The 19,489-nt window shown below is 34.6% G+C and overlaps 1 protein-coding gene across 1 annotated transcript in view; it reads right to left on the bottom strand.

Moving 5' to 3' along the window:
- Positions 1–4,001: 4,001 nt before the first annotated feature.
- Positions 4,002–19,489, bottom strand: part of CNTN5 (contactin 5) — a 480,323-nt gene continuing 464,835 nt past the window's right edge. The window contains exons 20-23 of the mRNA XM_054592597.1: positions 17,940–18,126; positions 17,396–17,508; positions 8,281–8,449; positions 4,002–4,105 (exon numbers count right to left, since the gene is read on the bottom strand). Of these exons, the coding sequence (XP_054448572.1) occupies positions 4,002–4,105; positions 8,281–8,449; positions 17,396–17,508; positions 17,940–18,126 (573 nt within the window). The remainder of the gene's footprint in view (positions 4,106–8,280; positions 8,450–17,395; positions 17,509–17,939; positions 18,127–19,489) is intronic.

Raw genomic sequence — 19,489 nt, 5'->3', positions numbered from 1 at the left:
CCTGGAAAGTTTACATTATAAATACTTTTAACATTTATATTTATATGTTGACTAGTTCAAAAACTATTCTACTAGTTATGATACTTGCAAGATGACGAATTAATATAGTTTAAGATTTTATACATTTGTTTGTGTGTGTTGTCCTTGATATGTAAGTCTCATTAGGGCTTACATAATGTCAACTTACTGACTTAAAATACTTATCTATGTGGTTATAATTCTTCTAATAAAGAAAAACTTTAACTTATTAACCATCAGCTGATATATACTTAGCTTCTTTAAAGTCCATTTATTCTTATTTTTTGGAAGTTGCTTTGTTTTTCCTTTTTATTTGATTTTGATTCCCATAAATATATTTACCAATTCAAACTATGAAATATATATATTGAGAAAGAGCTTGCTTATATATTTGTTCCCATGTCCCATTCTCTCTCTCTTCAGTAGTTAAGTTTTATCAGTGTTTATTCTTCCATTAGTTCTTTTAGAGAATATTAGGTAATGTGTGTCTATATTTTTCCCACTTTTTATACAAAAGTGAGCATATGTTCACTGTTTTATGCCTTGTGTATTCATATAACATTGCTTGTTTTTGCTAGCCCTTCTTAGAAATAGGTCCCTAGAAACAGGATTGCTAGCTAGGTCAAAGGATAAATCTATACAAAATTTTACTACTTATTTCCAAATTCTCTTCATTAGTTATATCATTTTGTGTTTGAGAAGATTTTGAAAATAAAGATTTCCTAGTCTGACCTCCTGAATTGGAGCTCTAAAATTTGGATTCCCAGATGATTTGGGAAATGACTCAGGTCTGGGAGGTCCTTTCTGAAAGAAATTTTTAAGGCCAACCTTTAACTAAATACAATTAATTGCTAACTCGATATGTGCTAGGCACTGTGCTAGGTACTGTGGTGGGCACTGGTGAGAGAAAACCTAAGATAAATATAACATAGTCCCCTTTGTTGTATCTCAGGGACTAGATAATTGAGGAGAAACACTCATAAACAAATCATTATAACGTGACTGCTGGTATAATAGACATGTATACATAGTGCTAAGGGAGAACAAAAGAGTGAATGGCTACCTAGGAAAATGGTACATGGGATCGATTCGGATATACTCTTCCTAACAGAAGCTGAAGTATGCATTTAACAAACTCTTTAAAAAAGTCATTTAATAAAGTGTCCTTCCTGAGAAAATATAAATCATGAGTCTAACTATGAATTTATCCCATTTGTACTGCTTCTTTGTTTACTTTTCCTTTGACATAGCTTTCAATTTTCAGGTTGAACCTACCATGGTCATCTATGGATAATGACGCTTTTCAGTGTGAAAACATTACCATAATCATGAGCATACTGTGTTTTGTGTGAAATAAATAATGTCATTCATGTAGTTGACAGGAGAGAAGATAAAAGTCAATAAAAAGAGAATTATTTATTAAAAAGATCTAATGTTACAAGAACAGTACACAGAATTATTATCTGACTGTGCCTTCCACATGGTATATACCCTTATATATAGTACATATATACAGACTGTATACAATATATTTAACGGTTTGACAGGGGGTCCACAGTACCTTAATTTGGATAAGCAAAACTTTCACCTTCATGGAATTTTTAATTGTGAGGAGTATGTTTGTCTTTATAGTTCAATTGACATTATACAAAAATACAGTCTCTTTAGTGATTTAAGACTGTGTGGTTATGATCCCATCCAAGAAAAAGCTCACTCAATATTGCAGCTGAAAACTAATGTGCTTTGATAAGGAATGCTGTTTTGTTTTCTACAAAGTAATAAGTATGCAATATATAAGTACACAAACATTTCAAACCTATTTTTAAAAATAGGTTTATGGTGCAAAATACATATTCTGTGCATGTTGAATAGAAACATCCCATACCTTTGATTCAAGAATACAACATTGGACATTCTATATTTCAGTAGTCTGTCAGATATGTACCATCCATCAGCTAGCTGAAAATATTGGTTAATTTGAATTTGGCATATACTGACATTATATCTTTGGGGGCTTTGTTTTATAAGAGTTCTACTAAGTTTTGTATAAAACACCATGGAAAATGAAGAAAATGGTTTGATTAATCAAATATGAAGTAAAAATTATTGCCTATTCTTTAATATTCTTGCTGCATTTTTTCAGATGCACATTCTGCTCCTGCATACTATACTACACTTGAGAAAGCTCATACTTTGTCTATCTAATAGTTAGCATTCCTCTATCTGCAAAGTCCAGCCTCTCTGACTACAAAGGAGGTGCTCAAGGATCACTTGGTCATTATTATTCACTGACTTCAGTATTCACTGTATGCAGTGTACTATAATAATTTTGTTAAGCAGAATAGTCTTTTAAATTGCTTCTTATTTGTTTAGGGGTGTCTTGGACATAATTCATCCAAAAGAGAAGGAGTAACCAGCATTAGTAGTTGTACTGTGGCTCTGAAACCAATCTTTTAGCATGTTCAGAAAAGAAACTCCCATCTCTCCTCTGATTCTACTGGAAGTCACTTTAGAGTCACCAGCATGAGCTCAATATACTTCATTTTGCTTGCTGTTAAAGATGCAAGCAGAATTAGCAGCTTTAGATTTTATGAGAAGTTGCTCTTTATTCTCATGTTAATATTACCTGTTAACATCCAGGCAATTATTTTGGCATATGCCTTTGCAATAACTATCCCTCAGGCATCTTCTTGGGTATGATGTAAACTCTGGCAACTTCTCATGTTGGTTAGAACTCATGTTGATAAGATATCACCAATTGGAAACTTTTACCCTCCCTTTCTAACAACCATCTAGGATCAATTAGGTCCACGTTGACTCTTCAAAATAGCAAATGGGACTCACCTTGTACTGAGGCCATGTTTCCACAGTTTTATTTTTAAAAAATCAATTTATCCTAGAGATCTTTTTTATTCTAATGGTTGGTAAGATTTTATAAGTGATATGTGATACATAGAATTGTCTTTAAAAATGAAAATTTATTTGTTATACTTGAACCATTTTAATGTATAGACTGTACACACAGATAATTATTTGCAGAACAATTTTTCATTGTCCTTTAAATTATTTGCAATAAGAAGAAAACCTTGGACCTAATTCAACCTGTATTTTGGCAGTAGGTGGGGAAATGGGAAGCTGTGTCTATCAGCTGTGCCTGTCATTTACAAGTTAGCATCCTTCGCAGCAAGTCAGTGACTGCAGTTTTAATAATCATATTTTTGTGACTTTAAACTATCTTTCATTATTAAAAATAAACATTTACTATATTTGCAGCTACATAACATCGTACTTGATGAAAAACAACATCATTTAGATTCATTTGGACTCACTTTCTATTTATCTCGCACTAATATAAATGGCTTATTCCCTACCCTAATAACTTGCTCTAGGGATGCACATAGAATAGCATATCGACAAATTTTGCTATTTCACTATGTAATCATACAGTATTTTTTGAGAATACTTTTGTGTACTTATCCTATAATGGACCACACAACTTAAGTATTTTTCATATCTCCTGCCATTTTGTCAATTGAAATATCGGTCAAAGGGAAAATGAAAAAGAATAGATTTGGAGTCACAACCAAACTTTTTATTCTTAATTTTGTATTTGTGTTTGAAACATATCTGCTATAAACCACTTAACAAATGGATGGCACACACTTAAAGTCATTAGTTATAAAGTCAAATTCCAACATATAAAAAAGTAAAGAATACATTTGACAGAAATTACATTTGCTTAAAAATAATCATTACGAACAATCTGCATATTTTTATTGGACCAAGAATTGTCCTTTCTATTAACAAAAAACAAAGAAAAACCTGATGAATGAGTAACATTCCCCCCCAGCCTCCTGTAAGTGCACCATGTGTTGTCCCAAGTCATTAAAGCTCATCTTGGTGTCCTGGGTCTCCACTTACACTACACTATTCACTGCTATTATTAAGGAAAAGCAAATAAAAGCAAATTAAGTCTGCAGTTTTCACCAAGAGGTTGAAGGAATCATCAAAGCCAAGAGCAACGTTACTGATGATGAAGATGTGGAGAGCGTGTGGAGGGTTGACTGAGCACTAGTGATTTTTCCACCTGTGGAAAAAAAAGAAGCAGTAGAGAGAGCAAGTTATTTTGGTTTTACTTGAGGTGGGAAAGAGTTGTTCTTAGATACATAAGATAAATGAGTGCAACATTGGTCTTGTTTCTGATGAGAGTGTTTCTAGTATTTATGAAACAAGACATTGTCTGGGGTTCCCAAAATTTGGGAGTGCTGTGTTAGGAAAGCAATGCCATGTCTACCAAATGCATCTAAAGAGATTTTAAGTGCCACCAATGATGCACTGAGGGAAAACATCCCACATTGCACATGTGAATAATAAAAGAATTTCTATAGTGAATAGTTGAGGGTATGGACAAAAATAATTTATAAAGATTTGTGGCAATAAGAATTTAAAATTTAATTACTTTAGCCAATTTTTCAATTTAATAATAACAACATATCATTTAATTTATTTAAAGGTCCTAGACTGAGTTGACATTTTAGTTGAGTATGCTTAAATTCTGCATTCTCATACCAAAGTTGGCAAAGGAGAGCTATCTTTCATCACTCTTACTTAAAGAAGTCCTTCCTTCTTGAGACCAAAGCACTATATGCAGTTAATGTACAAGGTGATTGTTTGATAGTACTGACTGACCTGGATTGATTGATCTGAAGTAGTTTTGACTGCTCTGCATAATCACAAACTAAATACTACCCTTAGATCTAACCTCAGGAATGGATTTTCAAGCCAAAACTCTTCTGAAGTGTCTTCATCGTAATTTATACTAATGAATGCTTACTACATGCCATGCAGTATGCTAAGCCCTTTATACATATTATCTCATTTGATCCTCACAACACTGCTATGCATTAGGTACTATTATTTATCCCCTTGTTGCAGATGAGGGAACTGGGCTTAGAAAGATTATAAAACTAGCATAAAGTCACTGAGCTAGGGATTTGTGGAATCAGATACTCTTTTATATTGCCTCTCTTAAAACAGTGATTGACCTTGGTTAAAATCTTAATGATAGATTAGTAATAAAATCTACCATTCAATTTTGGAATTATTCTTCTGTCAAGGTATACTCTCTGGCCAGAGTAAGTATTACAGGATATTGGGTGTGATTTTAATTATAAAAATAGAGTCAAATTTATTTTTTAGATGTTTACTTAAGAGCTGAAGAATCATTTGTTTGGTAAGCCACACACATACAAAAGTAACAAATCTTTGCTTTGAAAATTTTTACAGCAAAAGCACTACTAAAACCTATGAATCAATACATTAGAGAATGTTACATATATTGTGACTTGTAGAGAATGGCATGATGACAAAGCCTTGTAGAATGCTATGTGTATACTTAATAAATAAAAACTGAAAACATCCTCTCTATTTATTTGGGAGTGGCTGTGTCCTTTTTAAATTAACTTACATGGTATCTCATAAAAACATCTTACTTGCAGAATGATAAATGGAGTCTATATCTCAAATTTCACAAAAAATCCACAAAACAAAAACATATTATTTTGGATTAATAACACAAAACAAAACACAAAGCAACAAAAACATTGAACTACGTTCTAGTCCCAGCTGTGAAATTAACTAGATATTTCACTTGAGCAAGTCATTCACCTGCTTAGTCTTTTAGTTTTTGAAAAATAAGGATGAAACCAATCACTGCTCATGTTTTATGGTCTAAGATACACAATAGTATGAGTTTTCACTTTATGGAAACCCAGGAAATGGTTGCACTGAACAAAGTATTTTAACTAAAACATGGAAGTTGACCTTTTTGGTTTTTATGAAATAGAAGTTTTTATTTAATTAAAATATAAATGGGAGAATCAAGGTCTTTATAAGTACTTCCAACTTGGGGTTTACCTAATTCAGATGAATTTACTTTAGAATTTGGTGTTGTTAGAGTATGGAAGAAACCTTGGACGGTTAAAGAATAATAAACTACTAACTCATGAGGTTGCTATAAAGATAAGACAACATATGGAAAATACCTAGTATAATACCAAGACCATAAGTATATGGCTCAGTAAGAGCTCTTTTGTTGTTATTAGCAATTTGAGATTATGAAGCAAAGAGTGTTGTCATCTCTTTCACTTTTCAAAATAATCTTTAGTCTTCAAAAGTGCTCTTCAAGGTAAAACATTCAGATTTAAACAGACTGATTGTGAACTAATCAATGTCTCTACATTATTACCTTTCTTGCTCTTGAAACTATGCTTTCATAAATGAATTATAAAGTATATTAATTTTTGTGTGGCCACAACATATTTTCTTACATATTTTTATCTGAATTTCTGAAAAAGTCAGATTTCCTGAATTTTGTGTTTTTACTTTTAATTTTATCTTTTGAAAAAATTTTAGATGTACCAAAAAGTTATAGGAATAGAACAAATATAATTCATAATGGTTCCTTAAATGTTTATGTTTTATTATTTTTGTTTTATTATTCTCTCTATAAATACATACTTTCTTTTCTGAACCAGTTGAGAGTAAATTGTAGATATAATTGACCTTGGTTAAAACCTTAATGATAGATTAGTAATAAAGTCTACCACTCAATTTTGGAATTATACCCCTAAATACATTTGTGTATAGTTTCTAAAAATAAGATATTTTCTTATATAGTACAGTATAATAAAAAATAAGAAATTAATGTTGCCATAATATTACTTAATCTACAGACATTATTCAAGTTTTTATCAATTGTCCCACTAATATCCCTTCATCTCATCTGTATTTTTATGCAAGAATTTACTTATAAGAATTATGCCAACTTTCTTTTCCTCAAATTTTCAGTATATATTCTTATTTTCTTTCCTACATTTATCTCCTTTCTCACTTAGTGGAATCAAAGAAATTTATATGTAATACTTCCAGTCTTAAATGAAATAAATAAATATTTTGAATGTAATAGAGACACATGCAGAGACGTATAGGATATCACTTGGCACTTCTTTTTAGGCTGACAATGCTTGGGGATGACTGCTCAATAAATAATGCTTATAATTAGTCAGTAATTAAATGTTTATTAAGCACTTTACAAGGCTTTAATGAAAATTTCTTAAAATTTTCTCAGGTAGACATTTGCATTTTAATTAAATCTGTTGCCTCCTATTTTGATCACCTCAGTGAAATGGTTACTTTAGTACTATGCAAATTTGTGCAATCTTCCCTTCGTTTAATCAGTTTTCCCTTGCGGGTATAATAATGATGGCAGTGGTGAAGATGTGTGGCCTTGGAGACAAGCATATCTGGGTTTGAATCCTGATTCTTCCACTTAGTGTGATTTTAGGCAAGATAATTAATTTTATCTGTAAAATATGAATATGTAATATCTTCTACCTCATATGATTATTACTAAGTTTAAATAAGATAATGTAAGTAGTGTAATTATCACCATACCACATAGAATAAGGGCTCGGTAAAAGTTAGAAATTATTAATATTGCTAACAACTATAATTTTTGAATAATTTCTGTGGATCTAATGTACAGCATGGTGATTTTAGTTAACAATACTATATACTTGAAAGTTGCTAAGAGAGTAGATTTTAAATATTCTCTATTTCACTATAAAAAAGAAATTGCAGTTAAATGATTTGATGAAGGTGTTAACTAAAGTTATGGTGGTAATTATTTTGCAAAATATAAAGTGTATCAAATCAACACAGTGTATACTTTAAACTTATACAATGTTATTTGTCAAAGTTGGAAAAAACCCAAAACAACAAAAATTATGCTCACTAAAATTTATAATTTATTTTGAAATCAATAAACATGATCAAATTTTAATTTTGGAAATCATCCCCTTTGAACTTTCCAGTCCCTCATTCTCCATTATCTAGTGATAAATTTAGTCAAGAAAAGAGAGAAATAGGTATGTCGACCTATAGCAATACCAGTTTAAAAGTAGTATTTCAAAACCCAAAAGACAAGGTACTACTGCTTAGGACTAGGAAAGGTAAGGGAGTTTTACAACTAAGAACATTAAGTGAAAATGTAATCTCTTTTCTGGATTTTTAGAAATTCTGCAGTTTTGGGCAGACTACCATGGTTTGTATTAATCAGAGGATGATATGGCAATTAAAATGAAAAAAGAGATGCTTCAAAATCTCTGAACCTTGCAATCTATCATATTAATTTTAATGAGGTTTCTATCATATTGACATTTTTGGTGGTCATGAAATTAAGCCTAGTATGTCCAAACTTACCTGAATATGATGGTACCCTGATTTGGGAACTAGCCGTTCCATCCCCTCCTTCACTGTATGCTCTAACTTCAATAATATAGACTCCAGCATCAGGAAGTGGAACTACTACTTGAGGTTTCTGTGTTTCAATAACTTGATTGTTGCTGTGGCCCTCTTGCCTATAAAAAACCTAAAAATAATGACAGGGGTTTAAACATCTGATATTTCATTGAGGATTTCAAATGTTTATTAACTAGTGTATATCACATTCTGAGCTAAGAACAAGAGCTTATAGCTTAGACAGATACACAAGGAAATGTATGTTATTAAATGCTGCAACTAGAAGTAACAGAAGATGCTACGGAAGTGCAGAAGAAAGATTTTAATTCAGTCTGGGGGTTTTTCAGAGGAAGTGACTCCTGAGCTTACACAGGAAGAGGTAAGATAAGACTAAAGTATACATCTAAGCAATAAGAAACCATATCATTGGACCATGGAATGGAGAGAACATTTTTGGGAAGATACATGAAAAATGAGGCTAGGGAAGTATATAGTGAGGGGGCAGATCACTGGGAGTCTTTTATTCCTGGTTATTGAAATAAACAGTACATTGGGGAAGTAGTCAAAGATGTCATCTTTAAGTTATTTGAAAGAAGTAGAAAAATGATAAATATATAAATAGTAAACTCTTAACAATGTAGAAAATGGCTGACAAATTAAAATTTTTATTATTTTTACTTTTGCAATTGCTTGCTTTTTGGTGAACTGGTATTTGGATACACTGGATAGCAAAGTTAAGCCTTTGGAATTTCTATCTATGGTGCTAGAATTGAATATGTATTCATGGCAGGGTTTCAGAACAACAAATTAGGATACAGATCATATCAAAATCATATGATGTTTACATATCAAAATATTAAGGCCATAGAGGTAATGTGACTTATACAAGCTCATGCGGCTAGTTAGGGCAGAGATTACATTAGGCTCATATTCTGATGATCAGCTCAGAGCTATTTCACTATATTGTATTGTTTCTACTCATTTACCTCCAATAAACTTTTTTTGTGTGTCTAATAATCAAATGACTGTTAAGATATGTTAAAATGCATTTTTATTCAGTTTTCTTTGTGCTTTTTCATAATTGATATAATAACATGATTGCTTTGCAATGGAAAGAGCAATGGCTTTGCATCATACAGATCTGGATTCAAAACAAATCTGCAAGACGAAAACAATTTCTTACACGTTCCTGTTTGGGCAAATGTGGGCATGTTACTAGCATTTATACACCTCAAGTACCTCTACTGTAGAGATAATAACACTTATTTTATGGTTTGTTAGGAGAATAAAGTAAGAAGATGCATGCTAAATACCCCACACAGGACCTGGTAAACACGGTAAGAAAAAGCTACTTCTACTTCACTATTGTTAACTGTCAATGGTCAGCATTTCACATTTGCTTCATAAAATATGAACTGGCTTTGGAACCTAGACAAAAGTTTATAATACTTTTTTTCTTATAAAAATGTGTTTTTAGCTTGGACTTACTTACATACATGAAAAAATACTTTTATAAAAACATTATTTTTATATATTGAAATATGTATTTGACTTTTCCTTCTATACTCTGGTAACATATGCGCCCTCCATTTCACTTCCTTTATCTTTCACGATTTTAAATTTACTTTAGAGAAGAAATTTCTGTATAAATGTATAACATGTGCAATAATTGTAACTACTGAAATTCTTATAGGAAAGGAAGCCATATCCTCCATGTGGTTGCAAAGTGATAAAAGTATTATGGAATATTTATTAGGCATCTTATGTGGGCCAGGCATAGTGCTATATACTGGAGATTCATCAGAGTAAAGGACCGCATGGTTTCTGTTCTTACAGCACTCTCAGTCTAATGCATAGTGGACATGGTAACAATGCAATGAAGTGTGATAAGTACTGTACTAGCAAACATACTTGATGGTAAAGAAATATACAGAGTGGATCTTTAGTCAAGAATTGGGGACTCAGAAACACTTTTTTAAGAGTGTCTATTAGCAGGTTCTTTTGGCTTAAAATATGACGTATCAGAATTTATGCTTTTCATTTTGGCTGTAGCAGTGTAATGAATTAGAATTCCGATCGTCCACATGAGGTAATTAGAAAGAAAATATATGGCAATGGGAAAGTATGTAAATTGGTGAGGATTGACAGGGGAGTGACTATTTTAGAAGACATTGTTATTATGGTTCAATAAATTACAATCCTTATGACAAAGAAAAATACAGCCAGTAAGGCATATCTAATTTTGCTGTAAAATCCAGAGTTGAAGATAAATTTTTGGATCAGTTGAGACTTAAGAACAAAAGGTAAGAGAGGAAAAAAATCAATTAATGATAGCAAAAGGAGTCTGAGATTAAATGTGATTTTTATTAATACATCCAGGGAGATGTAGTTCTATGAGTCAGTAAGTATTTATACTAAATGAAAAGATACATTAAATTCATGGTTAGTCTCAGGTGCTTCAGAGACTCTTAGCTCATTTTAAAATCCTGATTCAGAAAAGATGAATAAGAATGAGAAAAATAAGGAGGTTAAGGAGTTATCAAGATGTGCCAGAAATAGTCATTCACAGTAAGGAGGTCAGGAGGTACTTTGAAAATCTGAACATTTATAGATTGGCAGTTGTGATGACAGCTATTTTTAGGCATAAAGGAAATTGTCTAATGTATTGTCAGGAATATTCTCAAATTTTACCTAAAAAACTAAGAGCAGTGTATTATCCAAAGAGATTTCCCTAAGCAAAACATTACTACAGAAGTGCTATCCTCAAAGGCATAATTTGGAAACAGCTAATCTACATATCAGATGGTAACAGAATAATGGGGCGAGTGTGCTTAAGAATATAACAAAATAAATGTTCTCTAGTTTTACTCACAAATGCCCCTGAAAAGGATGGATCCTATTAAAGACCTGCACCAACTGAGCATTTTGGGAATAGTCAATAAAGACAATTACTCTTCATTATAGAGGGTGAGGATTCTGAAACCACAGTGGCGATGAGTTGGTGATAAGGAGTCAGCAAGATGAATAGAACCTGGGTGAAAAGAAGTTGGAACCACAAGTGCCAGTGAGAAGCCACTGGCTATAGAGTGGCTGAAAAGCACTTTTAAGAACAGGATCTTGTTTATCCATTCATATATTGAAGGGCACCTAGGTTGCATCTGTATCCTGGCTATTGTAAATTTTCCTACAATGGACATAGGGGTGCATATATCTTTTCAAATTATTTTCATTTTCTTCACATGAATACTCAAGTGGAATTGTTAGGTTATGGTAGATCTATTTTTAGTTTTTTGAGAAATCTCCATGTTGTTTTCCACAGTGGCTGCATCAAATTTTGTCATTTGCAACAACATGGATAAACTTAGGGGGTATTATACTAAGTGAAATAAATCAGACAGACAAAGACAAATACCATATAGTTTCACTTATAAGTGGAATCTAAAAAAAAGAAAACAAACCAACAAAGAAAGCAAAACAAGACTAATAAAAACAGAGATCAAACTGATGGTTGATGGGGGCAGGGGGTGGAGAATGAGTGAAAGGAGTGACGGTGAATCTATTGTGGAATCAAGATGGCAGAGGAGTGAGTGGAAGTCACACTGACCTCCTCCCAGGGCCAACCTGGAATTACAACTAAATTGTGGAGAAATCACCTGGAACAAACAACTGAACAATAGTGAGAGGAGCCTTGTAACCTCGGAGACAGAAGAATCAGCTTTAGCGCTAACTGGTAAGGAGTGTGGTAGAAACTTGAGAAGGCGGGCAGGGCGCCCACAGGTGGCAACCCCAGAAGGATATTGAACTGGCCAGTTGGATCCCTCCGAGAAGAGCAGGATCTAAACCAAAAGCAGGGATCTCTAGCCCACAACACCAAAGCCCAAAAAGTACACAGACAACAGCTAGCTGTGAAAAGCCGCAGGGTTGCTCTCTGCCAGAGACAAGCGGCAGGAGACGCAAAGAACTGTTTAAAGGGCCAACACATAAATTTTTATTTGCAGCCACTTACCCTGGTCTCTAGCAAAGGCGGGGGCAGAGTGGACTACAGACACCTGAGAAGACACTGGGGAAGGAGGCTTTGGGGAGAGAACTGAGAGAGTAGCCCGTGAGATCTTGGTGCTGACTCATCCCCCTTGCGGCAGCAGCCATCTTGCTCAGGCAGAGAACACTCCCCCTGAGCATCACCAACATCAGAGGATCCAATAGCCCTGCCCCCAGGTGGAATTCCACCCCGACTTGTGCTGTCTAAGCTGCCTGCTGAGTGCAGAGTGGCAGCCACAGATAGTAGATCCCTGGCTAAAGCGGGTGCAGAGAGGTCTGGAGACACTTGAGGAAAGACTGGGGATGGAGGCTTTGGGGAGAGAATGTAGAGAATAGCTGGCAGGATCCCGGTGCTGACTCCTCCCCCATATGGCTGCAGCTTGAGAGGATCCAATAAACTCGCCCCCAGGAGGAACTCTGCCCCACCCTAAGCTGTCTAAGGTGGGCTTCTGAGTGCAGAGTGATTAGGTTAACAGCTGAAGGAGAAAGCTGCAGACAGTAGATTCCTGGAAGTCTCAGACTGCCTAAGGTCGGACAGGATGAAATCTGACATCAGGCGGAGATCCAGAAAGAAAAAACATTGGTCTCCTACTATAGAAGTTCACACCACAAAGTCAGGAAAACAAGACAGATCAACTTAAGGGGCAGAAACAAAAAAGAAGAGTCTCACAAATAATGGGAAGACAAAGAAATACCTCGCACTCAAAGGGAAAGGAGGAATCCCCAGAAAGAGAACTAAATGAAATAGAGGCAAGTAAACTATCAGATATTGAGTTCCAAATAATGGTTCTAAGGAAGTTAAATGAGCTCAGTAGCTCAGAGAATTACCAAAAACTACAGGAAAACTATGAGGAACTTACTGCAAACTATATGAGCATGAAAAAGGACATAAAAACAATCAATAGGAAGAGGAAATGAAGAATACAATGTCTGAATTGAAGAACACAGTAGAAAGAATCAAAAGCAGGCTGATGAAGCAGAGAAATCAGTGAGCTGGAAGACAAGGTAGAAAGAAGCTTCCAGAAAAAGCAAGCAAATGAAAAAAGACTCAAAAAAGAATGAAGAGGCATTTATGGAAATGCAGGAAAACCTGAAACGTAACAATATCTGTATAATAGGGATAGCAGAAGGAGAAGAGAATGAGGAAGGAATAGAGAACCTGTTTGAAAAAGTAATGATGGAAAACTTCCCTCATTTGAGGAGAAAAAAAGTCACACAAGTCCAGGAAGCACAGAGGGTCCCATTCAAGAGGAACCCAATGAGGCCCACTCCAAGACACATCATCATTAAAATGGTAAATATCAAAGACAAATAGAGAATCCTAAAGGCAGCAAGGAAGAAAGAGGTAGTAACATATAAGGGAGCCCTGATACAGCTAGCAGTTCACTTCTTAACAGAGACACAGCAAACCAGAATGGAATGGCAAGAAATATTCCAAACAATGAAAAGCAAAGGCCTGCAACCAAGACTGCTCTACCCAGCAAGGCTCTCAATTAAAATGGAAGGCGAAATAAGGAACTTCCCAGACGAAAGAAGGCTAATAGAATATACCTCCACCAAACCAGCACTGCAAAATATGCTAAAGGGACTGCTTTAAGAAGAGGAAGAAAAAGAGTCTATGAATACCCGGTTCCTTTCACAGTTGCCAATACTTGCTATTACCAATATTTTTAATGTGTAGTAATCTGATTGTGATGATGATGTGTTATTTTAATTGTTCTTTTGTTATTTGTTGGAACTAAATCTGTTTTTGTATGTTTTCTCTATTTCTATTATTTTTAAAAAGCTTTAAGTGACTTTTTGGTATTCTTTATCCATTTTCTGATTAAATGTTTGTAGAATTTTTTCCCTAAAAAAACCCAAAACAAACCATTAATCCTTTTTTAGATGTGTTGCAAATACCTTCCTATTCTATTACTTGTCCTTTAACTTTTTTATATGTATATTACTGTATAGTCTTGAATGTTTAATATAGTCATATTGTCAATATTTTACTTTATAGCTTCTGGGTTTGAATATTTTATTTCAGGGTAAGAAAAATATTAATTTGTATTTTCTCCTAAAACTCCATAGATTCTACATATTGATTTTTAATTCACCTGAATATTTCTTGTAAACTGTGTGAAATAGGGCTCTATATTTGTTTTATTTCAAGTAATAGTGGTCTATGCCCCTTATTTGTTGAATAAGCCTTATTTTCCCCATTGATTTCAAATATCGATTTAACCATATATTACATTGTTAGAAAGATATATACATTTGTCTCTAGAATGCTCATTTTATTTCATTGATATACTTGATTATTTCTGTGCTGGTGTTATGATGGTTTATTGCTGAGATTTTACAATGGTTTTAAAGTTTTTAATATTTTATAATTAAATTTGAAATTTATTATATATATATATATATATATAAAATCAACCTGCATTTGAAAGAAAGAAAGAAAGAAAGAAAGAAAGGGAGAGAGAGAGATGGAACTCCTCCTACCTTTTGCGACAACATGGATGGAAGTGGAGAATATTAAGCTATGTGAAATCAGCCAGTTGATGAAAGACAAATACCATATGATCTCACCTATAAGTGGACTCTATTCCACAAAATAAACCACAGGCATGGAAACATGGAGAAGACTGAAAGTGACCAGAGGGGATGGGGAAAGAGGACAATGGTGGAAAGAAAGGGAAGGGACTAGAAAAAGAACATGTATGAATGACCCATGGACACGGACAATAGAGTGGGAACTGACTTGGGAGCAGGGGGTGGGGATTGGATGGGTGGAGGGGGGTATAGGGGGAAAAATTGAGACAACTGTAATAGAATAAACATGATTAATAAATTAAAAAAATAAATGAACTTAAAAAAATAATATCATGATGTTTGCATGGTAGCAGGTGATTACTAGACTTGGTGTGGTAATCACATTGTAAGGTATATAAATGTTAAATCATTGGATTGTATACCTGAAACTAATATAATATTGTATACCAACTATACTTATTAAAAAGGAACAGGATCTTGAATAAGTCCTGAAGAAATAACGTACAGCACAGTGACGATAGTTAAAAAAAAAAAGAACAAAATTTTATTATAGCAATTTTCAGATGTCTACCCATGTCATGTGTCTTTTAGTTTACAATCTCTCCTCCAAATTTCCATAAAGTCTAACATTTATTTGACATAATGTATGCTACTTCTGTCTTAATTATTTTATTATGAAAAATTTCAAGCATAGTTAAATATAGAGAGGATAGTACAAGCCATTATGTGTGAGTCTTTTTAATTTATGGAAATCATAGAAAAAAGGCTGAGTCCCATATCTGGTGTATGCTCTAAGATATAGGAAATCAAAGAAACTAGAATGGCCATATACTTTCAGCTCCATGAGAAGCTGGAGAAAAATACAGATGGGTTCCAAAATGTCACAGGGAATGGAATATGAAATGAATCCAAGTGTATATGTATCTCAAGAGTCAGAATAGCCCTACCTGATATCTAAGTTGAATAAACAAACAAAAACATCTGTCTATATTGATGGATATCTCTAGCTGGGTCAAAATTAATTCACCAATTGCTCCATTCTAGAAGCAGTGGTGATAACAATGAAAGTAAGACAAGGTCCTTGCCTTCACTCATATATAGCCTGACCGGAGAGACAGTCACATATAAAGAGGAAGAGCAATGCCAGAGATGAAGTGTCAACTGTGAACAGAGTAGGATCATCTCACGTGGGACACTATGTTAAACCTCATATATTCTGCAGGTTGTATGTTGTTTCTCACCTCAGAGGTGCCTAAAGCCAAATGGCTCTTCCAGGTAGCATAAGCTTTCATCTAGCTTCCTGTGTTCTATTTGCCACTCCAGTTTGAGAGATTGCTTGCTGCAATTCTAATAATGCTAGATTTGTTTTTGGACGGTCTGTCACTCTATTCGGGCATCCTGATACCCTGAATCATTGAAGGGTATACTTGTCTTGGGGGCAAGTTGTGAGGACGAAGGGAATAGTATGGAAAAAGAGGACTAAGAAAACGGTTCAGAAAATGGCTTAACTGCCCTCCTCCAAAAGGTCAGATTTAATATCCCTGACGATTATGGTAGATTTGAGTGCATATGTTTGAACATAAGGGTGTCTGTGATCCATACCAATTACAGTCTGTAAGAAATGCTGCAGTTTGGGTCTTAAAATATTCTTACTGGATATTACTATACTTACTGTAAAAATATATTCCACTTACTACTTCTTATTTTTAAGCTTTAGAATCCTCTCACTTTTAATACAAAATGTTACCATCTCTGGTAGTTGAAAAGCGAGCTAACTGATGCTTTTCAGTCTAAATATTATCATTGAAATATGTTTAAGTTCTGCTACAAATAATATTCAACTAATGATTCTGTCTGGAGTTTAAGACAAGAAATAGAATCTGATGTATGGACTAGAATTTGAAATTCAGCCAACCCAATATATAGCTCACATATATTTTAAAATCAAAGACAAAGTTTTTTTCAAGAACGATCTAAACATTTTCATACTTCCAGATCTCTTGCTGACACAAAGCAGGATGACCATACGTAAAATGTTTTATCTGTTTTGGAGCTTTCTGTCTCTCTCCATGAACTCTTTTCCATGCACTGTGCTGGCCCTAGCATTTTTTTCTACTCTGTTCCTCTGCTAATAGGAAATCTTTCTATCAAATTAAGTCATCCAGTCTTTGCCATCTGCCAGCAGAGTGTGTCTGTGGGGAGAGAACGCCAGGATACTGCCTATGCTCTGATGGTTCTGACGCTGTGCTTTATCATGCCCTCTACTTGAAACATGGTGTCTTTGCCTACCCGTTCCTTTCCTATGCCTTGTGCAGCTGAAACTGATTCTGATCGCCATGGCTCCCTTGCTGCAGAAAAGCCCTTTCTAGGGATACAGGTAGAAAGTGATGGAGAAAAAACTGATAGGTTAATGAGTCTTTGTATACCTTATTAATTGTACACATTCACAATAACAGTTTTCAAGATGAGTGCCTACCCACAAGAGTAAAGAAACACTGACCTTGTAGCCCATGACTTCAGATTCGTTGGCTAATGGTCTGACAGGTTCCCAGCCTAGAGAGAGCTGAGAGCCTTGCTGCTCCCACCTGAGGTTGTTAGGTGCTTGACTAGGGGCTGCAAAACAAAAAGGAAAAGAACTGACAAGGAGCCTTAAATACATTTCCTCACTTAAATCCTTGCATTTTAGTCTTGTGTGTTTAATAGTTGGCTGGCACCATAGGCTTCCTTCCAGCTAAGGAGGGTTTTGCTCTAGGAGTGTCATTTTAATAGTTCCTCTCCTGAGCTTTTAAACCTGGATCCTTTTATCTCCTTTTCATGTCAAAATCGCTTAGCCTTGTTTCACAGGAAGATAACATTTATCTACTGTGAATGCAGAATTTTCTGAGCTAGTTTTGGAATTCAGATCTAAGCAATGAAGCACGACTATGAGTCATAACTCCCCTTCAACTCTCCTTATTATGTACCTCACATGGCTTTCAGAAATGTTAAAAGATGAAAGATGTTTCCCTTTAGTCTGAAACAAACAAAAAGCCCCGGTCACTTACGGGATTTCTTGGTGGTTGCACTCACTTCACTGCTAGGTGGCCCATATCCAGCTCCATTATAAGCCCTCACTGTGAAGTGATATAATGTATTTCCTTCTAATCCTGTCAGGATGACAGATGACTCATTTCCCCTAGTTTTGACTGTTTCTGCTGCATCTTCTTGTTCCATGTCTTTCCGATAACTAACCTGTCAACAAATTATCATATGACAGATTAATTTTAAAATTTCCCCTGTGCTCGTGATTATTTGAACTTTTAAAAAACCTTTCTCACACCCATCTGCAGGAAATTACTCCTGTATCATTCAATTAACAGGTCCTACTAATGAGGCCAAAATGACAGTCTTAGTCATTGCCCAATTTGCATCTATGCTGAGCAATACTGAGCAAAGCAACAAAAGGTGCTACTTGTAGTTTGGTAGCATGAAGAACATTAAGGAAGAATCATTCAAAGAAATTGAAAGCATACTCTTCTCTCATAGGTCATCAGAACCATTTACCATTCAAAGTCATGGAACTTTGAATGAATTATTTGAGAAAGAAGAATGAAGAATTTCCTCTTGGGCCTCGCATAAATGTGAATCATGCAAGGTGTATGGGTTTAATAGAGAAGAGGTGACAGAAACCTAATGACAGTGGTCTAAATGTAGAAAAATCACATTGTTAGATTGTGGGAGGGCGGCACCAAGGGAGAGCTGTTGTCAAAGCACAATTTATGCATTGAGATGATCTTTCCTCGTTATGAACTCATGGGGTTGGTCTCATACCAAACTTGATTCCTTTGAAAGTTTCAGTAATTGCTTCTGTGTACCTAAAGCTTAACTTTCTCAGATGCTAAATCTTAATTATGCATAAATGCACAGAAGAACAGTTTTTACTGTGGCTAAGGTAATGGAAAAGTAGTTCCCTTTTTCCCAATTAATTGTTGTGGTGAAAGAAGTGTATCACTGCATCCATTTCATCCTCCTTGAAGTGCTTGGTCTACTGCACAGGCTAGAAAGCCAAACACCACATTTTTCACATTCTCATTCAGCTGAGGTTGCTGCTATATAATGTGGGCAGTAAAAAGTTTGTTTGAAGCTTGAGCTATTCTGGAACATGCTTAGGACTGCCTTTCCCTGTCGTGGCCTTAGGAAGTCAGTATAAGATCTTATCTCTCAGAAAAAATAATATTGCATTACCATGGTCTATTAAGGGCCTCTACTTGCCTAGATAATGACTGAAGGCATAGGGAGTGAGAAATGGGTAGAGAAGGAAGGAAGTACAAATTGCAACTGCAGCTTTATGAAGTGAAGACTGTAATAGCCATATTTTCTTCCTTGTACTGTTTTGTATATAAGTATTAAATAACTCAGGCCCATTCCTTTCTTCTGATGTTTATGTGTAAAGAGTTATGGGTAGGTAACTTTCTAATATAGTTCATTAAAGAAGGAATAAACTTTTACCTTGAGATGGACAGACTGACTGGCAGAACTTTCTTTGAGTTTCACTTTTGGGGAGATGGTGAGTACATTTTCACTGGTATGAGATATTTGCAGTATGTCAGTATGG

The sequence above is a fragment of the Pteronotus mesoamericanus genome, unplaced genomic scaffold, assembly GCF_021234165.1.
Source record: "Pteronotus mesoamericanus isolate MK-2021 breed Mesoamerican mustached bat unplaced genomic scaffold, CSHL_Meso_final scaffold_36, whole genome shotgun sequence".
Classification (NCBI taxonomy): domain Eukaryota; kingdom Metazoa; phylum Chordata; class Mammalia; order Chiroptera; family Mormoopidae; genus Pteronotus; species Pteronotus mesoamericanus.
The sequence above is the reverse complement of the archived record's forward strand: the minus strand, read 5'-3'. Positions and strand labels throughout refer to the sequence as shown.